Raw genomic sequence first — 15,834 nt, 5'->3', positions numbered from 1 at the left:
TTTCTTTTGGATGTAGCAAGGGTTAGTACCTAGTTACAATTTTAAAGAAATACAAAAGCAAAAATGACCTTGAAATAAAGCAAAATTGATGTAGACTACAAATCTTGATCTAGCTTGGGACATGGCCGGCAGAAAATAGGGTAAGACTTGCGTGTTAATTTCTTGGCAACCTTGGCTTGATACTCGACAAGAGTATCTTCTTCCTCAGATTCTCTCGCCATGAAAGTGATGTACGAAGTGCATGTACCACAAAAAGAACTTGTTACTCTTACAACATGATCCAATTACACGCATTGGTTTCCTGAAAAACATAACCACAAAAAAAAACCAATTGTATTGATATATCGCCAGTTCACAAGTGAAATAGGAAACAATACCGAAGATTTGTTTTTAAAAAAGGAAACACAACATGAAAAGAGTATATACGACCGTTGTATATTAGAAGATACGATTAGATACTTTGCTTTCTTGACCGTTATGTTAAAAAAAAAAAGGAAACAACACAAAAAAGTGAAAAAGGAAACACATAAGTCTATAAATATAGAGTATCATATCGAGCCTTCTCTTCTCTATGTGTAATCGTTTACAAACCAGAGAAACGAGAAAATTAGAGAGAGAGAGAGAGTTATATAGCAAGAAAGATGCAATTTCTCTGATTTTACGATTCTCTTCTTCAATTTACTTCTATTCTCTTTGATTTCATCGAATTTCATGAGTTTTTCATCTATGGCTCCAACTTGTTCGATGCTTGATTTGTTGGTTTGCCGTCGCTCTTCGCCAAATCTTCACCAACCAGACCAAACAAAAGAGGAGCGTGATGGAAGTTGATGCTGATTCTTCTTCGACTAAGATGAAACCTGAGACCGACAGCGACGGCGGAGATTGCGAGAGAGAGACGACTGAGAGGAGATCAAAGGATTCTCGTTTCCATTGACGACGATGGTGGAGGAAGAAAGCAATCATCAAAGACGAAGCTTCTCAGATTTTCCAAGTTCGAATGGGCTTTTTTAAATGGGCCTTCTTTGCTACCAAATCCAACTAGGTATTACTTTTATCATTTTTTTTTTTTAAATATTATTTTAAGTAAAACAAATATTAAATAGTTTAAAACTTTCACTAAAACATTTAAATAAATAAAACTTTAAGATAAACCATGAAATTTCATTAATGTTTTTTAAAAATGAGTTTAAGTGTAAAATTTTAAACACGTCGAAAACTAACCGCGCCTAGGCATCCTGTCCTTAGTTGGTCCGTAAGCTTTGGTGTTCGAAGTTCGGTAATGTTTTCACGTAATATAGATTTAACACTTAATCTCATTTTTAAAAAACAATAATGATTTTCAATAAAACTTAAAACAATTTAACACTTAAACTTTAAAAATAAAACCATGATATTTCATTAAAAATTTTAAAAATTAATTTAAGTGTTAAATTGTAAACACGTCGAAAACTAACCGCGCCTAGGCATCCAGTCCTTAGTTGGTCCGTAAGCTTTGGTGTTCGAAGTTCAGCAATATTTTCACGTAATATAGATTTAACACTTAAACTAATTTTAAAAGATAACAATGATTTTCAGTAAAATTTAAAACAATTTAACACTTAAACTTTAAGAAAAAAACCATGAAATTTCATTAATTTTTTTTTTGAAATAGTTTAAATGTTTAATTCTAAACACGTCGAAAACTAACCGCGCCTAGGCATCTTGTCCTTAGTTGGTCCGTAAGCTTTGGTGTTCGAAGTTCAGCAATATTTTCACGTAATATAGATTTAACACTTAAACCCATTTTAAAAAAATAATAATGATTTTCACTAAGATTTAAAAAAATTTAACACTTAAGCTTTATGAATAAACCATGAAATTTCATTATTTTAAAAATTAGTAGAAGTGTTAAATTTTAAACACGTCGAAAATTAAATTTTAAACACGTCGAAAACTAACCGCGCCTAAACATCATGTCCTTAAATTTATTTATTTTTAAATAATAATAATTTTCACTAAAATTTAAAATAAATTTAACAATTAAACTTTAAGAAAATAATCTTTTTAATTAAAATCATGTTAATTTCACTATCATTTTTTAAAAAATTAGTTTAAGTGTTAAATTTTTAAAACGTCGAAAACTAACCGAGACTAGGCATTTTGTCCTTAGTTGGTCCGTAAGTTTGGTGTTCGAAGTTCGGCATCGTTTTACGTAATATAGATTTAACACTTAAACTCATTTTTAAAACATAATAATGATTTTCAATAAAATTTAAAACAAATTTAACATTAGATCGTTATGATAATGATAATGATATATGAAAACTAAATAGATTTTGGATCCAATATTAGTCGTTAGTATTCCAAATATTTAACTTGTTTTCAAATTGTTATGTATATATTTAGTATTCAATTTTTTTACTCGGATTTTTTTTAAAAAAAAATTTCTTGTGTTTGTTTCTTTTTAGTTTAATTGTTATGATACTAAATTTACAAAATGATATATGATATCTAACCGGATTTTGAATCCGCATTGGTCGTTAGAGATTACAAATATTCAACTTGTTTTCAAATCGTTATGTAGATTTAGTATTCAAGTTTTTAATTCGGACTTTTAAAAGCTTTTTTTCTTGTTTTTGTTTTTTTTAGTTTTATTATTTTGATACTAAATTTATATTATGATCTTACGTAGACAGTTTTAAAAACTTATAGCGTCGACTTTTATATAGTATAAATGTCATCGTATCAAAGGTGGTCAAATCTATAATAAAATCCAAAAAGTCTTCTAAAATTTAGAAGTTTTGTTTGTCTGACATAGGTTTTGACATTAATTTGTGGCTCAATTTTCTTGACTACTACTAGTATGTTCTGACTTCTAAAATTGAACTACATAATAAGTATATCCTTGTTTGCTCAAAAAAAAAAAAAGTACATCCTCTAATTTTTGTTTCTTGGATAATTGTTTTTCTGTTGTTGTTGCTATATTCTGTGTATTACCGAGGAGATGAGGACAGGAGAATAATCAGAGACTCAGAGTGAGTTCAAGATTTATGTACTATCACATAGGAAAAACGAAAATAGTATAATAAATATCCGACGATTGATTAATTACATCCGACAAAAACTTCTTTCTTGGCATTACTTCGATTTAACACAAGTACGTAGACTTATTTATATATCAGTAGTGGTAATTAGCTCTTGAAATCTTCAGTCTTCTCACAGTAGACAAGAACATCCTACAAAACAAATTAACCCACAAACAAAAAAAAAAATTAAGGATGATAATTTTCTACATAACAATCTAACTAAGGGAATAATTAAACTTTTTTAAAAAATAAGGAATTAAGAGAGTGCTTACTCCCAAGGAACATCCCCAACCATCATCCAGTCACCTTCCTTATCTGCGTACGTTAGCACATGACTCTTCTCGTTGCACATGTCTTCTTCTTCAGCCCCTGTTTTCATTTTTTCAATTGCCATCAGTTTTCATCATTTTTACAATTTACCCATTACACACTACGCAATATATATAAACTCTAACCTATGGAATAAGAAATCTGACAAACAATGTTATCCAAAAATGACAAACAAACAAAAAAACCTATGACATAGTGATGGGCGATTACGGCGATATTAACCTTCAAACAAGAGAATAGTAATGGGCGGAAGTATTTTGTTTCTGCTCATTTTTATTTTTTACTTAAAAGAAAAAATATCGTTAGAAATTTGCTAAGACATATATATAAACCAATCTGATATGGCAACGTTTTATTAATTATTATCAGCGGATTCCTCGAAGCTATATATATAGACATAGACTTATGTATAGATATAGAATGTATGATAATTATGCATTGCATATAACTTACAGAGAATGGATGCGTTGAACATGAAATCGAGGGTTCTGATCAAGTCGTGGTAGCCATTAAGAGACATTAAATCGATCTTTCTTCCAATTGGAACTCCTTCCATGTTCACTTTCACGTAGAAGCTCCCTACACTGTGACACTCGTTCTCTTCTTCCTCCTCCTCTGCCGCCGGAGCTGCAACGGAGTATCCATAACCACCGTTAAAATATTGAGTCCCTGAGGATTTCCCGAAGCTGAGTCCGAGCCTCAGGTCCGTGCTTAGGTTCCGAGTACTTGATGAACCACCGAATGGGTTGCTCTTGCTGCTACTCTCTATCGACGAAGACGATGAACTTCTCCCTCTTCCCATATCTTTAGCTCTCTCTCTCTCTCTCTTTTTTTTTATAGTATAATTTAAGGTTGAGACAAATGAGTAATGAGCCGCCATGCTTGGTTTGTACGTGCGTGTTTATATAGAAGATAAAACTAGGTTTTTTTTTTATAATTGATATGGTCTTGGCGAAAAAAATAAAAAATTGATATGGTCTTAATTCGTATTTTTGTTCAAAATTCATACACAAAAAAAAAAGCTACGGTGGAATGATGAGACAGCGTCCGCTAAAAATGTTGTTAGTGTAGCAGACAGAAACACGTGTCAAATGGTGATTCGATCAAAGTGTTGGTTATGATTTTGTGGGTTCGGGTTTCTCTCTAATTAATCTTTAAATGTAAGAGTTTAAATGAAATTAATTGACGTACACATTATTTGATACCAAAACTTTGAGTTCAAATAAATATATAAATTAACAGTGACCAATTTCTGATTTACTGTACATTTCAAAGAGAAAGCAGAAGAATTTAGATGACATGTAAAAAAACATATGTTGTTTTTTTCAACATTAAAAATATATCTATTTGATTTTTGAGCCCTATCAAGTTCGATGCATGAAAGATTACTGTGACGCGCATTGAGGCGTTTGTGGAACTACTTTTACTTCCCCTATTTCCAAAATTAATAAAGTTTTTTTCATATAACCTCGATATATACACTTAACATTTTAATCGAACAAATTATTTATAAAAAGTGTTAAGGTGAATGCTTGCTTAATAATCGGATTAAAACTTCTTTCTTAAGTTAATTAGGTATAGTTCTGTACTTCTGTTTAACAAAAATTATGACGAAAATAACGATGTGGAGCTGTGGACCCATCATATGCAACTATGCAAGTATGACAAATGTTTGAGCCTACGATGATTCGAGTCCACGTCCTTATTAAACATAAAACAATGTGACTTCGTTCCACCAGATGATGATAATAATCAAAACCCAATAAGTAAGTCTTTGATAAATTTCATTTTTTACTTTATAATTACGTTCATGCAAAAAAAATTACGTTCATGCAACGCTTCTAATAAACCAATTAGATGATGTAAAAATTACGTTAAGCACTGCCATAATCGCCTAATCGGTATAAGCAGACCATATATTCCAAACCTGTCAAAAATGCCACTGTATGTAATGATGTAAATCATACGTAATATATTAGCGAGAAGAGAAGTTGTTAGAGGTAATACTTATAACTAAATAAATAGAGAAAATGTTAAAGTTAAAAAGAAAAAAAAAAGCGAAGGAAGAGGGGGGCATGAGTAATGAATGGTTCACCTTAAAGAGAGGACCTAATGAGAGTTCCTTTGTCTATGGAACTTAAGGAGACGTCACAATTCTCACATTTGCAAGCACGAGGAAAAGGAGACACACACACACTCACGACACAACGACCAACGACTACATTTCTTGTCATTCCCCACGTGGCACTTTTGTTTCCACGTGGACTCCCTCAAACACAACATATATGTACATTGTACAATGGATGCGTGCCTTATGGTAAAACTAATTTCTCTGAAAATTCAATGTAATGAATCAAAGTTTGATGGATGCGTGCCTTATGGTGAAACTAGTTTCTCTGAAAATCCAATGTCATGAATCACACTTTGTCGTAATAAATTTCATAGTTTACAAAATAAAACAACATGCAACTTGCAAGCATAGTGTAGCTAAAAAAAAAAAAAAAAGAAAGCATAGCGTAGTTTGGTTCAGAGTTCAGACTGTTCAGTCTGAGATTTTAATCATAGTTGCTATTTTTATATATATATTTTAATTTTTAGATGCTCTCAATACTAGTAATAAAATTAAGCTCAAAATTTTTGTTTTTCAGGGGTAAGATCAGATATTCGGATTCAAATTCAGTTTAAGCAATTAGAGACTTAGACGCACTAGAGTTGAAACCGGCTTGGTTCCCCTTGCTTTATTCAGGTTTCGATATTTCAGTTTGGAAAAGGTGGACTTAGTTGGAAGTTGGAACCTATTGAGTTATAGAGAAACATTGAAGAAACAAAAGAAAAATTAAGAGAAAAAGGATAAAGGAGAGATGTTCCCTAACAACACTACAAATTACAATTTCCTCACTTTCTTATTTTCTTACTGCCTCCGCCTCCTCTCTGTCCCCTCATTTTTCCAATTATTTTCCTTCACATTCTTCCCTTTCTTTCTTTGCAACTTTAATCTTAGATATCCTCATATATTGAATAAAATAAAATAAAAATTGTTAGAAAAAGATATATACGATATATCCACAAAAATAATTGCATTTTGGCAGTCATTATAGAATTTTATTGGAAACATACACACATAGTTCAAGTACTTTATATATGCGCTAATTTTGAGAACTCCACTTTACTGCGTCGTGGTTGCTTGTCAGTCAAAACTTGGGCTTGCTTTTTAAGATGCGTGATTGCATTTGCATGTCTCGTGGCTTTTTTTGTAGCCCCTCTTGTTGGACTAATCATAGCCTTTTGTTTCCTCCCTTTGCTTTAACATTACTGAATTAATCGGATTGTTTCATTTGTTGATTGGATGTATGTTTACATATGTATTCATTATTATAATACAAGTTTTAAAACATTACTCAGTCACGATTCCTTACCAAATAATTTCAAATATATTCACGAAACATTAAAATTATAATCTGCTTCTTTTATTATATTGGAAGAAGACAATTTTCTTTTTATATCGTCTGTAGACTTTTAAATTTCATAGAACTCCTATCCAAAGTAATTGGTAGTGAGTGACTATGGAATTTTAAATTCTCAGCTTATATTAGCAATGTAATTTTTTTTTGCAATCACTTTTCATTTAGAATTTGCATGCATGATTTTCTCTGTTTTAAAATTTTATTTAAAGTCCCTATAACAACAAAGTTTATATATATTATCTAAAGTTGTATTTGTTTTCCTTACATAAAGCTTGGTTAGTTTCATCTCTAAGCTAAAGTAAGTAATTTGGTGGAAGCAAAAGTTTTGAGATATGTAATTCACTAATTTGAATGGAAGAGTAGCCCACGAGGGCAATCAAGTGGAGGTCTTCTATGGTTATGATGCTGAAGCTTAATACGTTTATAATAGACGATAGTCTCCATAAAGTAAAGATACTTGCATGCGTGCGTATAGGTATTGAGTCGAGATGTTACGTGCGTGTCTTTTTATAGATACTATATAATATTCGTCTAAATCCTTAAAAATGTTTAGATTACGCACGCAATTCATGAATTGTATATAGATTTACGAAATCTTGAAAGGATTTTTAGTTTGTTACAAAGCAAATACACTGGGTAGTGTGACATTTTGTCCCTGTGGATTCTGTATGACGTAATCTCGTTCCTCACGTTATGACACTTAATGATGTGTTTTTTTTCCTATCATTTTAATTAGGGTTTTGTGCAAAAAAACATTCAAAATCGCTAATTTTTACAATTTTATCCTTCAGCTAAAAAAAATGCAGACTATGAAATCTAAACTAATAGGCAACATAACTTTTATGTATATATTGTAAACGTTTTCACGATCAAATACATTTGATTTTTAAAATTCTAAAGGTAGAGTTGAACTCCTCGTCTCGAAGGCTTCGATTTGATAAATTATTTATCAAAATTTTAAAACTTGACAATAACGAAAAAGGGTTTTATTGCCTATTAATTTAGACTTCATATGATTGTTTTGCATTTTTGGAATGTGAAGGGTAAAATTGCAAAAAATTGTCAACTTTGAGCGTTTTTTTTGCACAAAACCCTTAACCAATTTTACATGTTTGGATACGTGGACATTTTGGAATATTATTTTTGAAAGGAACATCAAGATGGTAAGCAAAACACTTCCCCTTGACTCTCACTCACTCAGTTTGTAACTTTATTTTACGTTTAAACATTTCTTGCAATTGGACCTTTCCTTCATGAGCATCACTTTTGAATCAAATGCAAGAAGATGCTAAAGAAAAAAAGGAAACCAATTTTATCACTTTAATCATATTTGAGAACAGTTTAATCAACTTACCACTTGTGATGATAATTGAATGGTTCAATTAGAAGAGAGATTTGATGGTGGGCTGTCATAATCTCTCTCTCTCTCTCTCAACATGCATAAAATAGTTTTAGGATGTTTAGTCTAATTTTTATAGAAAACAAAGGGTTTTAGAACCTCAATTTGGTGGTTATAGTATTCCATATCTACTACATATCAACTCATTTTTTTTTTGTAAATCTATCCTATACATATTATGTATTTTTGGTAAACTATCAAATACATGTATATATATAACTATATATATAACTATAAACTATCAAATACTATATATGATCAGTTATGTACTCTCTCTGTTTTTCATAGATTGATGTTTTAATTTATTTTCTTGTTTTTAATAGATTGATTTTGTATTTAATTAAAGTGATGTTATTAAATTATTTTTATTTCACAAAATGATAAAAAAAGGTAAATATTAAATATTTTTTTAATATGTGTGAAATGACTAAAAAATTATTTTTTAATATGTGTGAAATGACTAAAAAATCAATCTCTGAAAACCAAAGGGAGTAACATTTATAATTTTATATGAACGCTAGTTACCAGATATTTGGACGGCTCTTCTTAACGGTGTAATGGTGTTTATCAAACACTCTGTGCCTGACCGTCAAAGTTTAACGGAAGCTTGACATATAAACGACCGTCTCCGTTTGACGCAATTGAAATTTTTTGAGAGGCCAATTAAGGCGCCAAAATGTTTAGAACAGTAAGAAGATTACGACACGTGTACTCACCTCAATCTGACGGTGACGATGTAATGTAATTCAGAAGAAATATCAGGGTTAAAATCGTCCAAAATTTCGGCGTCGTGTATACGCAATTTAGCTACAGTGTTTGTTAACACCATTTTGAGAAATCAAAATATTCATTTCCCCGCTTCTCTCCTCTCTCCCTCAGAAATTTCGAATTTCTGCTTCTCTCTCTCTATCAGTTTTCTCAGATCTTATTCCAGTTAATTTTCCGGCGATCTTCTTTTTCTCTTTGCTCGCTTATTCTACACCGGTATCAGAGAGCCAGGGGATTTCGCAATTCAACCCGCGAGCTTTGATTAGGTAATTTCTTAGCTATTGATACCATCGTTCGATTCATGGCTCGTTACTCTCAGATTCAGTGATAAATCGTCGCGATCTATGCCCCACATTCGTTAAAATGGTGTTATCGTCTCGATTTTGAGTTTAGTACCTGCGTTATAGTGTTGTCTTGCATAATCGGAGAGCATTGGTATGAAGTTTGTTGCTAGTGATATCAGATCTCGCTAGTTATTCATCGTTTCAAGCATCTATTATCTGTTTCTTCTCTTGTTCTCGTCATATTATCCAGATCTAGCACCGTCTTATTTTTGGGTATTTCTATTGCCAGATTTTGAATCTTCTTTGGGTGTCATTCTGTTTTGATTTTTCAAATTAGAAGACGAAGAATCAGAGTGTTGTTTCTCTGGGTTCTAAATTTGACATTCCTATTGATTATCATCCATTATAGCTCAATATACCCTGCGTTGTACTGCTTTCGTTATCTGCCTGCGTTTGTGTTGTTACATTCAGAAATAATTGTGATCTATATACGAGTGACTAGGTGTTCGTTGATATTTGCATTCTTTTCCCCAGCAGATTTGTTAACCTTGTGGTGATAAATTTCAGGAAAAGATGAGCGACTATAGAAGCTACGGCAGTAACTATCACCCATCAAGTCAATCTAGAAAGATTTCTATAGGAGTTATGGCTGATTCACAACCAAAGAGAAATCTTGTGCCAGATAAGGATGATGGAGATGTTATTGCTAGAGTAGAAAAGTTGAAATCAGCCACAGTAACTGATTTACAAGCGAACAAGAAAGATAAAGGTGATTTAGCTGCCAAGCAAAGGAATTCAGCTCAGGTCACAGGACATGTGACCTTACCTTGGAGGTCTCCGAGATTGTCTCATCGGAAATTAGGGACTCTAGAGAGTGTTCTTTGTAAGCAAACGTCTAGTTTGTCTGGTAGCAAGGGATTAAACAAGGGGCTTAATGGAGCACATCCAGCACCAGCTCGTGATTCATTTCAAAACTTTCCCATTTCGAGTCCTCAGCAGAGTCATGGTGAGCTGAATGGTGGCAGGAACGATACAGTGATGGATAGGAGTCCAGAGAGGATGGAAGATCCTCCATCTGCAGTCTTGCTGCAAAAGGTTGCTTCACAGAGAGAGATGGATAAGCCAGACAAGGAGAAAAATGGAACTACTGATGTTTTGAGATCAAAACTCTGGGAAATATTGGGAAAAGCTTCACCAGCAAATAATGAAGATGTGAACTCTGAGACCCCAGAAGTTGAGAAGACCAACTTCAAGTTGAGTCAAGACAAGGGTTCAAATGATGATCCTCTTATTAAGCCTAGACACAATTCAGATTCTATTGAAACTGATTCTGAAAGCCCTGAAAATGCTACCAGAAGGCCAGTAACCAGATCTTTGTTGCAGAGGAGGGTAGGAGCCAAAGGTGTCCAGAAGAGAACCAAAGCTGGTGCCAACTTAGGTCGCAAAAGCACAGAACAAGTAAATAATGTATTTTCATTTGAAGAAGGTTTGCGCGGAAAAATTGGCACTGCTATGAATTCTAGTGTTATACCAAAGAAACAAAGGGGAAGAAGAAAAAACACTGTTGTACAATGTCGTAAGGCTCATTTTCGCAGAAAGGATGAAGCTGATGGGAGTCATAAGGAGGCGAGCAAGAGCAATACTCCACCACGTTCTGAGAGCACGGGAACTGGCAAAAGATCTTCATTTTCAGACAAAAAAGGAAGTTCCCAAGACCTTCATCCACAGAGCAAAGCCCGGAAACAGAAACCAGATATTAGCACAAGGGAAGGAGATTTTCATCCATCGCCAGAAGCTGAGACAGCAGCTATGACAGAGATGTTCCAGGGATTATCTAACAATGGCGAGAAACATGAACGACCGAGTAATATTTTCATGGAAAAGTCTGTTGAGCCAGAAAACGAATTCCAGAGTCCAACCTTTGGATATAAGGCACCAATCTCAAGTCTTTCCCCATGTTTTTCTCCAGAAGCATCTCCTTTGCAACCTCGGAATATTAGTCCCACTTTAGAAGAGATGGAAACACCAATATTTAGCTTCGGTACTAAGAAAAATTCTCAAGGGCCAACAGGCCAAGCGTCAAATACAGAAAGGAGATTGCCTGTAACCTTCATAAACTGAAGCTGCTTTATCTACACTTAAGAACTATGCATATTGACTTTACATACTCCTCTTTGACCTTTGTATTTACTTATTTATTTTCAGGAATTCTTGGAGAAGAAAAGAGATTATTCTTTCAGAAGAGAAAGTTCTCCTGAGCCAAAAGAAGATTTAGTTCTGTCAGATTCATCGTCTGATGAGAGAGACTCAGATGGTTCAGGAGAAGATTCACCAGTGTTAGGCCATAACAACAGTATGCTTCTTAATTCTTTTCCTAGACCATAGAAAAACTGGAGGATCTTATTTTCTTCTTAACAGAATCCATGTTTTGCTTATTTTATTGATCTTCTGATTCAGGCCCTGAAGAAAGAAAAACTGCCAATTGGAGTAATGAGAAATCTAAGTTAGGCTCTAGCTCAGCTAAACGGAACTCTAACCTTAAGGGCATTGGACGTGTCGTGTTAAGTCCTCCCTCCTCTTTGTCCAAAGGTACAATGCTCATTTGTATGTCACTGTTGTGGTTTTATATACTGCACCCTCATTTGTTTTGTCCTGGAAAATGAACAGGGATCGATAAAACTGATTCCTTCCAGCATTGTTCAGAGATGGATGAGGATGAAGATGAAGGCTTGGGAAGGTCTCTTGTAGATATAACTAATATTACGTGTCTATCTTAAATCTTCGTTCCTGTCTTAAATTTGATTATTTACCATGTCTCAGGGCTGTTGCATTGTTCGCTATGGCTCTTCAAAACATTGAGAAAAAACTGAAATCTGCAGCTGAAAAGAAGTCCTCAGAAATTATAGCATCTGTATCCGAGGAGATACATCTGGAGTTGGAGAATGTCAAGTCTCATATCATAACAGAAGCGTATGTTTGTAGAATTTATTCTGTATTGCTTCTTTTAAATAATCAATCAATGATCTTGCTAATTATGGTACAGGGGAAAGACGAGTAACCTAGCCAAAACTAAGAGAAAGCATGCCGAAACAAGATTACAAGGTACATCAACACATTATATCTTAATACTGTACTCTAATTCACAGTCATGAACATTAAGAAAACTTAGAAGTTCAAATACACTATCTTTGGCAGTTTAATCCTGATTCAGGGTTATAAATCAGAAACTTGATATCAAGTATTGCTCTTTAGATTGCATTTAGTCTTGAAGTACTCACCATCTTGCTTCATTATAGTACCTTAATGTCTGTTTGAATAGACACACACACAATTCGCCTATCTGTTCTAAAAATGCTATATATATATATATATATATATATATATATATATATTTAGGCTCTCACATAGACATGAAACTTGCATTTAACATAGTTCCTCAAGACAATGATCAAGAGAATAAAAAATTGAGTTGTGTATTGTTGTGGAACATGAGAGTCTGGAAATGTCTTCATATGTCCACTCGTTGAATAAGAATATGCAAGACCGGAACTGATCTACTGTGTTGACTGATAATATCTGATTGTATTACAGAGCAACAAGAGAAAATGAGAATGATCCATGAAAAGTTCAAGGACGATGTCAGCCATCATCTTGAAGATTTCAAGAGTACTATTGAAGAGCTTGAAGGAAACCATTCAGAGTTGAAAGGAAGCATAAAGAAGCAAAGTATGTTCACTTTTGTAATTCTTGCTTTTACTATAACGAAGCCTAACACTAGAACTGCTATGAAACATGATGGTATTTAGTATCGAAGTTAGATTCTTTGTGACAAGAGAGTTTTAATATAGAATAACATGAGGGCAAGTGTTTCCTAAACTCGAACTTTTTATCTCTCAATGACAGGAACATCACACCAAAAACTCATTGCACATTTTGAAGGAGGGATTGAGACAAAACTGGACAATGCGACCAAAAGAATCGATTCTGTGAACAAGGCAAGTCATTCTTCTGCTCTAAAGAATCAGATTCTAAAAATGGTTAAATCATGAATTCAAAGCATAATTGACTTAAAAAATGGTGTATTGGTTTACACAGTCTGCGAGAGGAAAGATGCTGCAGCTGAAGATGATTGTCGCAGAATGTTTGAGGGATGATTGACACTGGAGTCTCAGAATTAATCACACGTTACATGTAAGTGGTTATTCTCCACCGAAAAACTTTAATTAGACGAGCTGTGTTAACCAGGAAAAAAAAAAAGAACCTCAAGCAAAACCAGCCTTTGGTTTAGTGGTCTCATGTCATGAGTACAGGCGAAGGCGAATAAAGAAGATAGTAGATGATGCTTTGACTCATTGATTCGTATTCGTATAGAATAGTTTATAGTTTATTTGTGAACCCACTACATAAACAACTTATATCATAAGAGCCGTATCTTTTATAGCAGTGTGTGAACTGTGAAGGTTTCATTTTAATTTATTTTGCCAGCAGCTGCAAGTTTTTTTATTAAACCAACTTTTAGGTAATTGATATCTTGATATACAGTATATCGGAACAAAACCAACCCTTTTTTTTGGTCGGCAAACAAAACCAATCCAGTTTCCAACTAAATTAATGCAAACAAACAAAAAAAAAAACCCCCCGAAATATTTCTGCAGACGTTCTTGATAGAGGTGTAAATGTTAATTACAATATTTTAACTTTTACAGAGATGTATTTCATTTTAATATTGGTATGAATATCAAAACCAAACTGAAAAAAAAATGGTTACAATTCGGTAACCAGTGCCGGCCCAGTAAATTTGGGTGCCCTAACCAAAATTAAAGCCATAAAAAAAAAAATTCTTTTAAATTAGATTTTTACCATTAAAAAGAATGTTGTAGTTGTCTCTAAAAGCCAACAATATTTTTAAAAGGCCCTACAAAAATTATTGTATATAAGAAAACTTAACAAATTTTTAGGTAAAAAAGCCTTCAAATTTTGAGGCCCTAATCGGTAGCTTGCCCTCTGCGCCGGCCCTGCGGTATCAATCGAATGAAACAGAAAAATAAAATATTGGATCCCCAATTTTACTGTGTTGATATTCACTTAGTAAGATAATATTTGTTGGGAAATAGAGAGATCACAGAGGTTTTTTCACATTTCATTCGGTCGGTAAAAAGAATTTAGAATGTGTCGAGAAGTAAAACGCAGAAGACGGAAAAAAAAAAAAAAACACGCAGAAGACGACAAAATAGTAGCAGTCGTTAGAACTTGGAAGCAAGCAACAAATAAGGGAGGGAGACAAAATAACACAAAGGGGTGGATGAATCACGCGCATCACGTGAAGTGCACGTGAACTTGGCCAAAAAGAGCCTGGTTATGGGTCCCATTTAAGAGCTTTAAGAAAGGGCCCATCCATAATGGCGTGAAGGTTCTTTCCACTCACGTGGGCCTTTTGTACCCGTCTCTCTCGCATGTCACACAACAACAACAACATCACTCACTCACTAGTCACTAGTCTACTACTAGAAATCATACATTACTACAATTTTAGTGTTTTGTTATATTTTTTATAACAACATTATTTGAATGTTTAGGTCTAGCTAGTTTTGACCTTAATTCGCTTTCCATCTATTTCATAACTACAGAAACTCTTCGCTTCTATTATGAACATGGCTATTAGTATTAGCTTGTAGTATGGATAATATTTTTATCTTCTATGGCATGATATTTAATAATCTGTCGGTACCAATAAATTAACAAATGAACATAATATAGAAGAATAGTGGTTCTAATACTGCAGATTATTTATTACCTTCTGTTGGACGCTTTGTCATTGCATAGTTTGGAATTTATTCCTAAAACTTTCGAAGAACACGTTTTTACAGGAATTTGCATGACGACAAAATTAGTTGCATTATTGTTGGAGCATCACCGGGAGAGATTTTTTTGGTCCACCGTTATATATCATGAAGATAATTCCATAAATTGCAATGAAAAACCTATTTAATGTATTTGGTTTCTTGAGCTTTTAATTAAAAACGCAAGTACACAAAAACACATCTGACTGTGTATTGTATAAATCATTGTTAAATAAAAACTATCAACCCAAAGTAAAATTCACGGATCAGCCGTTAAAAAAAATGATCATGCTTAATATTTTCTCATTTCAGATGAAGACAAAAAAAAAAAAGAATTGTAATTATTAGGGATAATATTATCCCACATTGGAAAGGACAAGGGAGATATATGAGCTTCTCCACTCATTACCAATTGGTTTTGAGTTAGAAGCCCATATTCTAATATGGTATCAGAGCCCGATCCGTACATGTCCAAATCCAATCCACCATCGGCCCAGCCCAATAGTTGGCCCGCCGATTCATGTCCGAGCATACCGAGATCAATGGCTAGAGCCATCATCTCGAGGGGGCGTATTAGGGATAATATTATCCCACATTGGAAAGGAGAAGGGATCTTGACTAGTATATAAGATATATGGACTTCTCCACTCATTGCCAATTGGTTTTGAGTTGAAAACCATATTC

At 33.5% G+C, this 15,834-nt stretch overlaps 3 protein-coding genes across 3 annotated transcripts; 2 read left to right on the top strand and 1 right to left on the bottom strand.

Moving 5' to 3' along the window:
- Nucleotides 1-656: 656 nt before the first annotated feature.
- LOC110229405 lies at nt 657-3,942 on the top strand (the record flags this gene model as incomplete). Its single annotated transcript, XM_021029474.1, is given in 4 exon segments — nt 657-804; nt 807-899; nt 902-1,042; nt 3,851-3,942. Coding segments are annotated over 3 exon segments (351 nt in total), but the record flags the coding sequence as incomplete, so codon positions are not given.
- LOC9318166 (auxin-responsive protein IAA20) lies at nt 2,999-4,746 on the bottom strand. The gene is made up of 3 exons (XM_002880229.2): nt 3,849-4,746; nt 3,338-3,434; nt 2,999-3,215 (listed from the first exon to the last, which is right to left on the bottom strand). The coding sequence occupies exons 1-3, from the start codon at nt 4,273-4,275 to the stop codon at nt 3,158-3,160; spliced, it is 582 nt and encodes a 193-aa protein (XP_002880275.2). The 5' UTR covers nt 4,276-4,746; the 3' UTR covers nt 2,999-3,157.
- A 4,239-nt stretch (nt 4,747-8,985) lies between these two features.
- Nucleotides 8,986-13,859, top strand: LOC9318165 (meiosis-specific protein ASY3). Its single transcript, XM_021029955.1, has 10 exons — nt 8,986-9,292; nt 9,878-11,413; nt 11,516-11,663; nt 11,768-11,899; nt 11,978-12,047; nt 12,131-12,280; nt 12,354-12,412; nt 12,902-13,036; nt 13,214-13,305; nt 13,406-13,859. Exons 2-10 carry the CDS (start codon nt 9,884-9,886, stop codon nt 13,466-13,468), a joined length of 2,379 nt encoding a protein of 792 aa, XP_020885614.1. The 5' UTR covers nt 8,986-9,292; nt 9,878-9,883; the 3' UTR covers nt 13,469-13,859.
- The last annotated feature ends 1,975 nt before the right edge of the window (nt 13,860-15,834 follow it).

This window comes from Arabidopsis lyrata, assembly GCF_000004255.2.
Source record: "Arabidopsis lyrata subsp. lyrata unplaced genomic scaffold ARALYscaffold_4, whole genome shotgun sequence".
NCBI classification, from domain to species: domain Eukaryota; kingdom Viridiplantae; phylum Streptophyta; class Magnoliopsida; order Brassicales; family Brassicaceae; genus Arabidopsis; species Arabidopsis lyrata.
This window is presented reverse-complemented; position numbering and strand designations above follow the sequence as displayed.

Bases quoted from the DNA above. Each gene is read 5' to 3' on its own strand.
- LOC9318166 (XM_002880229.2), bottom strand. From the start codon at position 4,275: ATGGCGGCTCATTACTCATTTGTCTCAACCTTAAATTATACTATAAAA. The intron at 3,435-3,848 runs GTAAGTTATATG...AAATGAAAACAG, and splicing joins GTTCAACGCATCCATTCTCT to GGGCTGAAGAAGAAGACATG. The intron at 3,216-3,337 runs GTAAGCACTCTC...TTTGTTTTGTAG, and splicing joins GTTGGGGATGTTCCTTGGGA to GATGTTCTTGTCTACTGTGA.
- LOC9318165 (XM_021029955.1), top strand. From the start codon at position 9,884: ATGAGCGACTATAGAAGCTACGGCAGTAACTATCACCCATCAAGTCAA. The intron at 12,281-12,353 runs GTATGTTTGTAG...ATTATGGTACAG, and splicing joins TCTCATATCATAACAGAAGC to GGGAAAGACGAGTAACCTAG. The intron at 13,037-13,213 runs GTATGTTCACTT...TCTCAATGACAG, and splicing joins AGGAAGCATAAAGAAGCAAA to GAACATCACACCAAAAACTC.